The sequence below is a fragment of the Equus caballus genome, chromosome 29, assembly GCF_041296265.1.
Source record: "Equus caballus isolate H_3958 breed thoroughbred chromosome 29, TB-T2T, whole genome shotgun sequence".
Classification (NCBI taxonomy): Eukaryota; Metazoa; Chordata; class Mammalia; order Perissodactyla; family Equidae; genus Equus; species Equus caballus.
Window position 1 is genome coordinate 20,886,518 of NC_091712.1, and position 14,692 is coordinate 20,901,209.

At 41.0% G+C, this 14,692-nt stretch overlaps 1 protein-coding gene across 4 annotated transcripts in view; it reads left to right on the top strand.

Moving 5' to 3' along the window:
- Positions 1-14,692, top strand: part of MKX (mohawk homeobox) — a 63,350-nt gene that overhangs the window by 2,683 nt on the left and 45,975 nt on the right. For all 4 annotated transcript variants that reach the window (XM_023632370.2, XM_023632373.2, XM_023632371.2 and 1 more), the window contains exons 2-5: positions 283-549; positions 2,363-2,522; positions 9,972-10,125; positions 10,554-10,889. In XM_023632370.2, the coding sequence (XP_023488138.2) occupies positions 362-549; positions 2,363-2,522; positions 9,972-10,125; positions 10,554-10,889 (838 nt within the window). In that variant the 5' untranslated portion in view covers positions 283-361. The remainder of the gene's footprint in view (positions 1-282; positions 550-2,362; positions 2,523-9,971; positions 10,126-10,553; positions 10,890-14,692) is intronic.

Here is a 14,692-nt window from a genome sequence, read left to right on the forward strand (position 1 = left end):
TTATTTTCCTTTGCCTCTGCGGATAAATGATTCCTGATTGAAGTTCCTTAGGGGCTCGATCGCCGGGGCAAGGAGGAGGGCTGAATCTGTCCCGGGAGCGCCTGGGGGGTGGGGGGAGTGGTGTAGCCAGGTGGGGAGAGACAGGGATTCCCTCGTCCAGGTGCGGCAGCGTCGCTCCTCCCCTGGGCTCCGCAGCCCCGCGCCTGGGCCAAGTTCGGGGCTCGGGACGCGCAGGTCTGTGAGCACTCTGAGCGAGTAACGTGATGCATCTTCATCTCCTAGAACCCGAGCCCTGCGGAGCTCCCGGCGGCCTGGCCGCGAGGCGCTGCGGCCGCCCCGCGCGCCCCTGCCAGCCCGCACCATGAACACCATCGTCTTCAACAAGCTCAGCGGCGCCGTGCTTTTTGAGGACCGCGGCGCTCCGGAGCGGGAGCGAGGCAGCCGGCCCTACGGCGGCGTCCTGGACAGTCCCCACGCCCGCCCCGAGGTGGGCATTCCGGACGGTCCGCCCCTCAAGGACAACCTCGGCCTGAGACGTCGGAGGACCGGGTATGCCCACTCCCCCCCCCTCCCCCCGGGGACCCTGCCTGCCTGCCTGCAGCGCGGAGGGGTGGGAGCGATGGGCGGCGCGGGCGTGCCAGTGGCCACCGGGGCCCGCGGTTTAGGGGTCCGGAGTTTCCCAGGAGAGCAGGTCTCTGCTTCCTCGTCTCACTCATTTTCATTCTAAAATATTAGTTTCTCAAAATCTGGGGGTATCGATTCGTCAGATCAGCTCAAAAGAGGCGTGTTGGAAACTGAGGACACTGGAACTGCCCCTCGGTCCTCCGATCCCTGGACCTCAGGGGAGGGGATTACTTGTCCCTCTCTGGACCGCGGGTGCAGACGCGCGGCGGAGGGCGAGGCAGACAGGACTGGGCAGGATGCGGAGGAACAGGGCAGGGCCAAGCAGTCGGGGCTTCCCAGGTCGGGCCAGCCCCGTGGGCTTCCCCTCTTCTGTCCCGACAGGGCCTCGTCACGGCCCGGCCGCTGCCTCGCCCCGGCCAAGGTGCTGGGAAGGTCGGCTCTCCGTAGGGCGCCCTGGACGCGCGCGGCTCGGCGGGGCCCGCTGCGAGCCCGGAGGGGGAGGCGGCGGGCCTGCCAGGCCGGGTTTCGGTTTAGCGGAGTGAGGGGCTGTTGGAGGGGCGAGAGCTCGCGGGTGGGCCAGCTGCCCCGGCTGCTGACGCTAGGAGGGTCTAGCGGGGCCGTGTCTGGGCGGCTCCAGGAGCGCCCCGCGGGGGGAGGGGCGGCCGTCCTGGCCGGCTCCACCTGAAAGATTGCATCAGCTGCTTGTTCTGCGGCGGTGCTGGTTAGTAAAACAGAGATTAGGTTTCGTCAAAATGTTACTACCAGTCCTTTCGGATGGAATTGCGTTTCAAAGTGTTTAAAGAGGCAAAAGCCCTGGAGGCTGCGGCGCAGGCGCGCGAGCCTCCCGGAGTGGCGGGGCGCGCAGGCGGCGGCGCGGCGACACCTCCCGGAGCCGCGGGGGAGCGCAGCGCCCAACGTCCAGCTCCAGCCTCCCTCGGTCTCTTCCTCTGAATGTGCTTTTCCTCACGTCTTTTTACCTCACCCGATGGAACAATGCTTTCCATACTTTCTAAAGCTCCTTTATGTCAGGAAAAGGCCCCTAGAATGCCACGTGGGTTCTCCATCCTTCTTTCACAAGCCCTTTCTTGCAAAGTTTTCCCTTTTCCCAGAGGATCAAAAGAAATAGGAGAGAGCTCTGAGAAAACCGGGGCAGCGGGCGGCCGTCATCCCTTGCTTTACTCCCGCCGTCCAGTGGGCATCCTTGCCTTTGACCACCGGCGATGGGAAGCCCCAAGGGGCAGGCATGAGTTCCCTGAAAGAACGTTCGAGAGCCGGCAGCAGCCTCTACCCGGCTTGCGAGGCTAGGGCCGCTCAAAGGCGCGGTGCAGGCGAGCGAGGGAAGGGTGACAGTCCTGCTGCGCAGATCTGTAGCTTGAGTAACAGTTTCCTTCAAATCACTTAACTATCGTGACCTAAACCTCTAATCTCTGGCTTCATGATATCCCCCTTTTCTAGATAAACCTAGCGTCCTTCACTGCCACATGACCCCCTGAAACAAGCAGGCTATTTCAAAACGAGATGCCGAGAGAAGGATACTCCCGCCCAGAAATTCTGTGGCTCCCATCCCCGCCTCGCCTCAACCTCGGGGCGCGCGGGGCGGGGCTGGATGCGCTGGGATGCGGGAAGTGGGTCGGCGCGGGGCTGCGGCCGCTGAAATGCGCCCAAATGTGGGGGATCCCGGCGGGCAGCGCCCAGACGGCGCTGCTCACCGGGGCCGCCTCCTCTCCCGGTGTCCCAGGGCCCGGCAGAATGGCGGGAAGGTGAGGCACAAGCGGCAGGCCCTGCAAGACATGGCGCGGCCCCTCAAGCAGTGGCTTTACAAGCACCGTGACAACCCGTACCCCACCAAGACGGAGAAGATACTCTTGGCGCTCGGCTCGCAGATGACGCTAGTGCAGGTAATCGGGGCCCATCAAGCCCGGGCCGGCTGAGGAGCGGGCACACCTCGCTTTTGTGTGGATCTCCACCTGGCGCCCCTCGCTGGGGAAGGATGGAGGGAGACAGCCTGGTCCTGATGCTCTGGCTCCTGCCGCTGAGGGTGATAAGGGATTGGCACGGGGGCAGAGTTGTGCTGTGGGAAGAGTTTCTGGGATTCCTCTCAGTCTTACCCACATCAATTCAGTGCTAATGCTCGGTCCAGGAGGGATGGCGTGGTATTTTGTTAGGGAGGGCAGTGAAAAGTCATCTGCAGAGTTATGAGAAGGTGTCCTTGGGCCATATATAGATGGAAGCAGAGGAGACTACCCGCAGTGATTTTCAGACCTGAATGTCTATCCGAACCGCCCGGAGGACTTGAAACGCAAATTGCTGAGCCCCACCTGAGTTTCTGATTCAGTGGCAGGTCTGGGGTGGGGCCGGTAATTTGCATTTCTAACAGGTTTTTCCGGAGTGGTGCTGAAGCTGCTGGCTCTGAACCACACTTTGAGAACCATACGGAATGGCACCCCACATTAGGGCCCCATATGAAAGGCCCCAGGATAACTTTCAAAACCACCGTTACTGACGGGGCTAGGAGGTGGATTGGAAGGATGAGAAGTGGGGTTTTTTTGTTTGTTTCGTTTTGTTTTTAATAGAAAGTATCCTGGGCCTTAGCTAGAATCCACAAAATTTTGCTGCTGCTATCTTTCTACAGGGGTTAAGAAGGGGCAGATTTCAAATGGTTGGATTACTTTGTCAGTTGTAGAGAGATGGTGTGGGTTTGTTTCTTCTCTAGGGGGCAACACTCCCTTTTCCCTTACATAATCCTATTTGATATTCACAAAAACATGGTGTGGTAGAGTAGTTACTATCAGCATTTTACAGGAGATGTAACCAAGGAATGTGGGAGTTAAGTGTTAGTAAGGGCAGGCCTGGAAATGATACATTTAATAATAATAATATATTTCCAGATCAATGCTCTTTCCATCACACCAGAGTTTTCTTTAATAAATATGGTGATGTGAACTTTTATACATGCAAACAGAACAAATTTATTCAGAAAGAGGGGGAGCAACTAAATGAGCTGAGAAGTTTCATATGTTATAGTAGCAGTACATCGCTGATTTATGAAATTTTGGTCATCCTATTAAATTTATAGTAAGGAAGGACCCCAAGTAAAAAGCAGTATTTAATGATAGACAAAATAAAAATTGCTTTCCAGAATATTTAAGATTGTCGTTTAGGAATTACTGGAAAGTTCAACAAAGCATGAAAGTTGACTTGTATTCAGGCTTATTAAAACTCTAATATGCATTTGTCTGCTTATTTTCAGAATAATAGAGAAGAACATCTGTTCTGCTTCATATTAACAGGCATTAATATTAATAGTGATTTGCTGTGCACTGGAGGAGAAAATTAATTTAGTCTTCTTGGCTTAATATCTGTTTAACATAAAACTGTGAACTTTCAGGGATTTACAAAAGTGATTTCTAAATAAATTATTCCAGTCAGAAAAAGTTGACTTATGAAAATCAATGCACGTGTTCCAATTTCAGTTTGCAGAGGTAGGCTGTTTATTTTGAAAATCCACTGATTTGTAGAGCTATTTGAATCTTTCACAGTGATGTCAGCAGTACAGCATAAGATTATTTTGGATGATTATATAGTCCTTTATTTAATGCTTGCTGTTCTTTAGTACAGAAAGCAAAAAATATTTGTCATATTTAGAACATGTTTAATTATGAAAAGTAACATTTGTCATTGTAGAGACATTTAAATTTTCATGTGCAGTAGCTCTGTTGAGCTGCAATACAAGTAGTTGTAATTTTAGTAGAGAATCAAATTATTTTCTGCGTAATATAGTTTAAACACAAATAACACATTTTGCATTAATATCTTTTTGCAGTAAGATCTTGGTTATTATTACTAAGACTATTATTACATTTTTCTAATTTACATGAGTTTTTCCATGTAATGAAAATTTTTCACATTACATTTTCTTTCTCTTATACTAGTCCTCAGAAAATAAAAATATACAAAAATATGTAATTTTTAAATGGGGCAAAGATAATTATTTATAATAATAAGTGATACCTGCTTAATGATTTCTAATTTTATAGTAAATGAAGTTGGTTTCTGGACCTTGAAGGTGATAAGTGGAAAAAAATCAAAATGGATGGAATAACCAAGGGACCTTAAATATAATCAGTTTGGGTCCAGTTATTTTCAGTTAGGCAGAGTAGGATGTCTAGGTAAGAAAAAAAAATGTGTATGAATACACACACACGTATATTTATAGATATGTGGTGTTGTGTAAGTCAGACATACATGAAACACCCAAAGCAAATTCTGACTTCAAGGGAAACCAAATAAATTATGTAAATACATTTCTGGGGGAAAATGGTATAAAGTTGTGATCTGAATAAAGCTTTTGATCTCTGCCAATTAGACCCCTATTTAATGAGTGAGGTTCTCCCAGTGAATGAATTTCTCCTGTAGAGTCAGCCTTCTTGAGAAGAGTGATCGTGTCTTATTGATCTTCATACCCCTGTTTCACCCCAGCATGGTCCTTTCCATATAGTGAACTCTCTGCACATGTCTGTAGGGTGAATAGGTTCTAACTGGGGAATACCACTGTGATAACCATTCGACTTTCCAAAACCTTTCTGACAGTAGAACGTGTCTTGAAATCTGGCTAAGATATTCTAGTGTTAAAATCCATCCCATTGTAGGGAATACACAGAGTACAGCTTGTCATCTTTAACGCTGTGTGATGGTTGTACAGAACAAGCACAAGTATAACTCATTTTATTATTTTCAGTATATCTGGAAATATGTCATATTTTTATGTCTGTAGACAAATATGGAGTGTTCCTCTTATTTCTGGCTTCAATTTCTTGTTTTTTGCAATATCTTCTATCTCTGTTTCTCATGGTTTATATAATAAGCTGTCAGCAGAATGGTTTTATTCCTTAATAACAAGAGTGTCTTGCATTTTGAGAATTTCTTGTACACTTAATGTTTTTGTTTTAGTTGTGTGTCAAACTGTCAAACGTTTCGTAAGAAGTACTTTTGCCTAATTTTGCTGCTCTTAAATTGATAAGGAAGGGTGTGAAGCCTGGCCAGCAATCTCCGAAAGCCTAGAAACAAAAAGCTGAAACTTTAGTGGAGGAAATATATTTTAGGACCTCAAAGGTACTTTTTCTAATAAATAGAAGCTCTAAGGACATTAACTAGCACCTACATTTTATTCATCCCTGAAAAATGAAGCAGAAATAATTATTTATGCAACTTTCACTTTTTTCTATTCACTAGACTTAGCAACTTGTCTTAATTTGCTATAGCTATGTTTAACTCTCCTTTGCATTATTAATCTGGCATCTTACTTCCTAATGAGATATAGGCATTTTTATAAAATTAACAAGCAGATGATTTGTGTGTGTGTGTGTGTGTGTGTGTGTATTTTGACTTTAACCAACTAAAATATTCCATTGTGCTTGGTTCCTATGGCTGACCATTGTCCAAACATTATAAAATATACTCTATACTCTCACTATAAACAGCTTGATTGTGGAATAATATAAAGTAGTAAACAATTGGAGTTTATATTATTGTACGATATGGAGCTTAGCAAGATCGTTGAAGAGGTTTTTAATAAAGGGCAGATGGGAGCTGTATTTGGTTTTAATATTTCCCATTGTTCGTGTGTGTGTGTATATATATATATTTAAAATATATTTATATTTTTTCTGGATTGCAAGAATGAAATGTCTCCTTGGGATGATTTCTTTCATGATCACAATACAGAGTACTGGGTGGGTGGAATTTGAGAATACATTTTAATGATTGGATGTTAATAAGAAACTCCTTATAGTAGAAATTTCAAATTCCTATGCTCTGTCCATGTACCATTTGGAGAAGTCTGCTGTGTTGTGAGGTTTTGCTCCCTATGTTGACATAGCTCTGGTTTTGCTTCTATTGAGTGCTTCTGCTGAAATATGTATGTGGTTATCACCTACAAGGATTATGGCAACTGTTAAATATGCAACAGAGTCTCAGATTGGTCCTTCTACATTATTCCAAGTGCTATACTACATGGTGTGGAAATGAGGTGCTCAATATTTCAGTTGAATAACCCAGAATAAGTTTGTTAATTCTGGAGGTTCAAAGGTGGACAGATGCCAGCATATTCCTTTGGGTTTATTCTAATGATTGCTCTGTCAATATGATGAATGTAAACACCTCCGTTAGAGTAGGAACGAAAATTATGGAATTTTCTCTTCCAACTTCTAAATATTTGATGTTCTAAGCTTTCACTATAAAATACAGTGTTTTTAAAGCTCTGAGCTTGACATAAAAATGCTGCTGCGGAACCTACCATTGGTAAGGAGGCCTATTTCATGTAAAATAGAATTTGAAGAGAATTTGAATGATAACCTGGAGGAATCTATGGTATGTTAAAGGTAGAAAATTTGAACTGATATTTTTACCTTTGGTGAAACAGATGGAGTTTGCGTTAATTTATCAGGAAAAGAATTGCAAAATAATATTTATGCAGATTTGTTAAGCAGCTATTTGTCTGCTGTTTGCATGACTTCATGCAAGCAGGTATTAAACACCTGGACTATATCCAGCCCTTAGGTCGTACTATAAATTTCTGGTAATAAAATACTGGCAGAGTAAATATATTAGCACATTGGGTGCCATTCAAACCTATGAAATCAGTTTAGTAACAGCCTGTGTTAGACATCAGCAAACCTTTCTGCGAAATCTCCTGATCTGCAATTAATATACTATGGTAGGAACTATGAGTATATAAAACATAAAAAGGATATGACCCCTACATATGAAAAGTTAGTTAATCCCACCATGACTTTGAAAGGTTTCCATTTTCATATGTTAGAATTTTAGCTGTTAGTGCTTTTGAAATTAGAAGGCCATTGCATTTTAATAAAAATATGAAGAGTTTCATAAGAACTGTACTATATGGTGGTTATGTTCAGATTTAAGATTAGTCTGAATTATATGATGTTTAATAAAGTGACAAAAAGTTTGGGAGTTGGAGTCTAATGAATATAAGGGGCATAGGCATAGGGGAAGTTGCAGGCTGTCCTCTGTGTGAGAGGAGCAGAGAAGGACATAAACACATGTATCTGACTGCCAGAGAGAGAAATGGTTGAGAGCAGAAGGTAGGTTAGTACCAACTAGAAGGGAATTAACACTGTTTAGCAGAGTGTGGGCTGTATTCACAGATCTGAGTTTTTAGAGTTGGCAAGGATGTTAAGAGCCATCTAATGCATTTTATAGATGAAGAGTTTGAAGTTTGGAAAAGTTGAGTGACTTATATAAATTCACACAGCATGTTTTTGGCAAATTCAGAACAGGAAACCAGTCTCCTTCCATCATGCCACACTTACAGGATAATGGGGCACTAATGAGGGTTTGAAGAAGTTAAGTGATTAAATTGTAATGGTGCATCAGCACTTGAATTTGATGCTGGTTGTTAAGACCCATTCACGTGGACAGGAGGGAAGTTAGAAAAAAGAATGTTCTAAAATTCCTAGTTAGTAGTAATGAGGACTTGGATGAACATTTTGCCCAGGACTGAGAGTAGAGGGAAGTTTGAGAAATGTAGTGAAGAAATGGACCAGGCATTTCGTGCTTCCATAGGGAATGTTCACCTGTGTGTCATAGTTAGTCAAGTATAGTTCTTCACTGCCAGTCCTTCCGTGTGCAGGGGACACAGTTTATCCATTCCCAGCACGTGACACTGTGGTTAAAGCACGAGAGCTACTCAATTTATATTTATTGAATGAATAGTCCCAGAAGTTGTCTATGTATAGAGGTTGGAGGAGAGTGAGAATTTGAAGTCAGGCTAAAGCATAGTAATAAATGCACACCTTGACAGGAAGAGAGGTTGATGAAGACTAAGACTTCTGAAATGCCGCATAAATTTAGTAGGACAGTTATCATTGCTTAAGACACAAAGGAGGTAATATTGAAAAAAAAAAATGTATGTATACATAAAAACCAGAAAAAACTACGAAGTTTTACCCATGTGGACAAAGAAAAAAAGTGTAGTTTTGTTTTTTCAAAAAGTAGAATTCACCACAGGTCCGTTCAACAGTTAGGGCTTAAGCAATGGGCAAAAATTGTGTCTTTATGGTATACATCTAAAAAAAAGAAAAAAAGAAACTTCCAGTGCAAGGATTGCCACACAAACCATTATAGTAATGTGGGGCATATTCTAGAACAAATTGGCAGAAAGACTTAATTCTCTTTCCACATTGCATTCTTTTAAAGGCAAATATTAGCCTTTCAAGTTTTTAATATACATATATATATATATATTCTGATGGTAGCCCGACATTTTAAAAGAAACCTCAGGTACCGTTTTAGCCTCTAGAAATCTAATAGCACCTTAAAAAAACAATGGAAGTAACTTTCCTTTATTTTGGAGTGTTCATTTCTTTGCCATCAGCTATTTGCTTTGGAAACACTTGGGTTTCAGCTTAAAGCTGGATGTTACGTGGCTTTTTTCCCTCCCTCTACTTGTCTGATTACTCTATCTCCGATGGTTTTGCCAGGTCCTCTTTTATAGTCCAACCTCCTTCATTGCTGGAGGTTTCCAAGGTTTGGTCCTTGAGCGTCTTTCTGTTCTGCCTACTGTAACAACTTCAGCTCTCACTTCTGGGCATTTGACCCAAATCTGATCTTCCTCTCCCTTCGGTCTCAGATACCATTTTTATTTCCTTGCAGCACATCTCACCTGTACGCTTTTCTAGCGTCTCAAACTAAACGTTCCCCAAACCAAATGTGTCATTTCACCATTAAAGAGTTCTGCTTTCTTTCTCATAAGGGCACTATCCTTCTCTTGGTTACATGGGTTTGGTGACTCAAGGTCATCTTTAATTCTTCCCTCTCCCTCACCCACCACAATGTCCCTGAAATTTGTTCCCGTGTCCTCTTTATTGGGAGCACACTTCCCTCCCCATTAGACCTGACATATTCCTTCAAAGCCTAGCTTAAATTCCTCATGAATTCTTGAGTCACATATGAAAGTAACGCCTCCTTTCTTTGGACTCCTGTATCATATTATTTGATGCCTCTTAAGCCATTTATCACATTCTTTCCTATATTAGAGTTATTTGTATACTCTCCTACCTCCCTTACTAGACTGAAAATTTGATGGCAAGTCCTCTTCATTTTTTTTTATCCCCAGAATACATGTGCTCAATCTCTGTAGTAAGTGCTCAGCCTGTTTGTTGAATGAATGAATGAACAAATGGAATGAATGTCTAGTACTCTTACGTCCTGAGAATATTTAATGATCAGAGATGCTGAGAGAGGCTTCAGTCCTTTTTGGGAAATTAACTGTATGATGGGTAATGTTTTTATGTTTTGTTAATTGAAAAATAATACTTTTTTAGGTGTCAAATTGGTTTGCTAATGCAAGACGTCGGCTTAAGAATACTGTTCGACAGCCAGATTTAAGCTGGGCTTTAAGAATAAAGTTGTACAACAAGTATGTTCAAGGAAATGCTGAGCGGCTTAGTGTCAGCAGTGATGACTCATGTTCCGAAGGTTTGTTAATAGTTTTATTTTGCTTTCTTTGCTTTGCCTCTATAATAAGTTCACCTCAGTTGCTATTTTTAAGGTTGATCCCACAAAACACGATGGTGCCATAGTGGTTTTTTTTTATTGCATGGGGTAACTTCACTTTTACAATACTATAAATGACCAACAGAATTACGGCTGTTTCCTCTTGTTTATAGATTTATCGTGTGTCAGAATAACATTTTCTGTGAAATTCACTAAAATTAAAATACCGTAGGGAGAGATTACAGAGATTCCTGCTTTCCTTTGCCTAAAAATTAATCTTGAATATCAAAGATAATTTTGTACACTTCAAATATTCTTCCCTTATATATATTTTTAATGATTAAGTACAACAATTGGGTGGTTGGGGAAAATTATGTGTAAGTACTAGCTAGTGGTATTTTTCCCCCTAGATGGAGAAAATCCTCCAAGAAACCACATGAACGAAGGGGGCTACAATAATCCCGTTCACCATCCTGTGATTAAAAGTGAGAGCTCAGTCATAAAAGCTGGAGTGAGGCCAGAGTCACGGGCCAGCGAGGACTACGTGTCACCCCCAAAATACAAGAGCAGCTTGTTGAACCGTTACCTTAACGACTCTTTGAGACATGTCATGGCCACAAATGCTGCCATGATGGGAAAGACAAGGCAAAGGAACCATTCGGGATCTTTTAGTTCCAATGAATTTGAGGAAGAATTGGTGTCTCCCTCGTCATCAGAAACTGAAGGCAACTTTGTCTATCGCACAGGTAAGTCTGTGCTTTTTGTGAGATCTCATTTAAAACAGAATTAAAACTGCGACAGAGGGATTTATTTTGACAGGTATAAAAGCATAATTTTTATTGCTTTTGCATCCATTACTCACGTATTGCCTGTAATTCAGTTTTAAAGCTTTCATTCTGTTTTTAATTACCAGTATGCTCGTTACTAGATGATGGGAAATTTTCATTCCTCACGATAATTTTTAATCTTAATGATAAAGATTCTTAGAGGAGATATATATTGGCTTTTATGAGTAAATTTTAATGGAGTAGTGTCCTGGATTTCAGCAAGCCAGGCATGCAAATTCTTTGTATTCCATCTTTTTTCTTAAATTCTTTGGTTGCTAATCGTGTTACAAAATGAACACAAGTTAGCGTGGATGCCAATATAGGTCTGGGTTATGTTGCTTTGGAAATTTGACTTTTATTCCTGGAAAGCATAAGTAGAGCTGATAAATAGCTTTGAAAATTTTACTTTTATTCCAGAAATATTAAGTCAATTTCTACCTGTCCAAAAATTTGAGGTGGAGTAGTGAATTTGGTAGAATTTTCTATCTTGACTTCAGTTCCCAGAGAGCTTTGCTTGTAAAGAGTGTTTGAGCAAGTCCCCCTGGAACAAGGGATGTGCGCGACCTACCTCTGGTGTCCCGGTCCTGAAAATGCCATCAAGTGAAATTTAGAAGTGGAAGAGCTGGAAATAACTTCAGAAAGCTTCTAGTCCAGCCAGCTTATGTCACAGATAAGAAAACCCAGACCAAGAACACACAGTTAGTTATTCTTCTCCAGGTCAATAGGGCAGCTGAGCCTGCAGAAGAGGTAGGAGGAGCATAACTACCACTAGACCATTCCTACTGTTATTATTACACCTGCCGCCACCGGTCCTCTATTGCGTAGTTGTGATATGCTAGGCCCTATGCTAAAAACTACGTGAATATTGCTACACTTGGTCCTTATAATATCAAGGAGCTTGATATGTGAGGAATAGGGCTTTAGAGGAATTTAAATTTGGTCTATTTAATATAGCCTTCACATTATGTAGCCAGAAATCTGATTTTCAAGTGTCTATGAATGTATATAAAATATATTATCTATGAGGATTCAGAGAAAATACCAATACATTTTTAAAGACTTAATCTCATTTTCTGTTGCAGAAACTCCAACTCTAACAATGAAAACAACTGCAAACACTCAGAAATAGTCTTGTAAAGAATAATTGGGTCTAGGAAGAAGTAAAAGATGCAATAAAAGACTATTTAGCTAATAACAAAAATTTTAAAACTACATAGTAATGTCTAATCACTGTGACCAGAGCAGAACTTAGAGGTAATTCAGAGCTTGATAAATGTTTATTTACAGAGAAAGAAAAATAAATCAGTATTTCAAGTACAGGTAATTGAAAAAAAGAATAAAAATAAAACAGAGAAAGGTAAAATGGAAAGCTGAAAAATAGGTAATTAAGTCAAGTTGACTCTTTGAAAGCAAGAGTGAAAAAGACAAGCAAAAACTGACACAAATTAAATTTGGAAATGAGACAGGCGATGTAGCAATCAATATATAGTTATTAAACAAAAAATATTTGTTAAAGTTATGATGAAATGGTATGCATAATTGACAACATACTGTATGCAAATGTGTAGATGAAATGAATTGGTATTATCCACACAAATTAAACTATAAATTTATAGTGAAAAAAGTTTTAAGTGACCACTAATTCAGGAAAGATTAAAGTTTTTAGTAAGCCCAGTTTCCAAAGCACATGAATTGGTAGATTCGTTGGATTTTTTTCAAACTTTGAAGAAGTAATTCATTCTCATGCTTTATACACTTTTCTGGGTCATATTAAAATATGAAAAGGATCTCAATTTTTACAAATGTAAACGTTCTCCTGATTTAAACCCAGATAGGATGGAAATCAAATTTTTATTTATGATACTGATACTATGAAACGACATGAGAGGAATTGATAATGTAAAGTGAAAAACAGTTTAAAATTATGAAAACATTGAATACAATTATGACGGTGCAAATGTGTATAGACAAAAACGAGGAAGATTTTTGGAAACAGGCAAAGTTACTTTTGATAAGGTGGGATAATTGAAGATCTCTTATTTTTTAAAAATTTTCTTGTAAATTTCTTTGTGTCGCCCAGCAAAATCAAAGTCATATGTCTATGAAATTCATCCAGTGTGATGAGTCTTCTGAAAATGTGTGCTTTTTTCAGAGGTAGCGAAATATCAAATCAAGGAGAGAATAGCATGCCTGTATAGTTGAGGCTTTTCAAAGTTAAATACCTTGGCCATTTATTTTTATTAGAGCATTCCAAATGCACTTGGTCCATATTATGGACTATTCATTTGCCAAGTTCTACTTTTAAATAAAAACTTACTTTTTAGCTTATTATTACAAGCAGTGAGAAAGCAGCCTAGACATGTAAACTTCTGGTTTTTCATGTGTGTGTGTAAACTTAAAAAGAACAAAATAAAGTTTTTGGTTTTGTGGATGGAGAATTAAGAGAGACTGGTGGTCTAGGACTGATTTGCTAAATTTCAGACTGAAATAATAAATGGCTGTCCTCTGTGAGAACTGAATGACAATGCTGGGGCAGTTGTAGCTGGGTTACCAGTCATGCAGAAAGAGAGAACAGGGGATTTCAATAAATACTTTCTGAGCGACTGCTATGGTTTCTCTGGCATACACGCTTACTCTGAATTCCTTCCATTCTTTCTGGTCCTATCTTCCTTTGCTCACCTAAAGAGAAATCTTCTAAGTGTGCTGTTAATCACCATTCCTCTCTCCCACCCCAGTTCCACAGCAGCATCAACATTTTAACTTTTAAATTCTTTTGCAAGAATAGATCACCTTTAAAAACAATTTATTGGTTTTTCTGTGCTAAGAAATTTTATCCATTTTTCCAGCCATTTTCATAAAAGAGTTGCTATCTCATGATGCATTTAATTAAATATTTGGAATCAAAAAGCTAAATGAAAGCATTGGTGTGTGGAAGGATAATCTAACCCAATTTCATTTCACTTGCTCTCGTTAAATTCTAGGCGGCACAAGCCTGGTTGATTATAAAGTAGTAATCCTAATTGAAGACAGCATTAGACACTGTCATAGTAGCTACAAACATGTTTTTATTGATTTTATCTAGAGATTAAATATTTCTCTGTAATCTGCAGTCTTCTGCATCATGCCAGGCTCTCAATAAATATTGGTTAAAATGTTTCTGACACCAGTAATTATAACATTAGAATTGATCAGAATTATTAAGGGCATTGCTTCTAAACACAAGTAATACTCAAGAAAATTTAGTCACTTGATGTCCTCTGCTGACTTAAGTCATCTCAATTAAAATTATAATCCGTTTTCATCGTATGAGGTTAACGAATGGTGATTTTCAGGTATTTGATGGAGTGAATTCCCATTACAAGCTGATCGCCGTGCCTCTACCCTCTAGCCTCTAGGTGGGTCCACTCCCTGAGGTATCAGGGTAAGGACTCTAGCCGTAATATCTCCTCCATTCCTGTTGAGGCCGTGCTCATATTCTCCAGATGGGACCATCCATGAAAGAGCCATCTGCCACCTATGTCCCCTTACGGAGTGAGTCCTCACTGGAGCCTTTCTTAATTTGGGCTAGAGTTTAATTTACCCTCCAAACCAAGCCTATTGAATGTCCTTCTTCGCTGAAAGAGAGAGAAGAGGTTTCTAACAAGTGTACTGATGGGGGAAAAGCAGGCAAGTCTTGAAGTAAAACATGAGGACTTCCCTTCTTCTTTTGTTCAGTTTAAGGA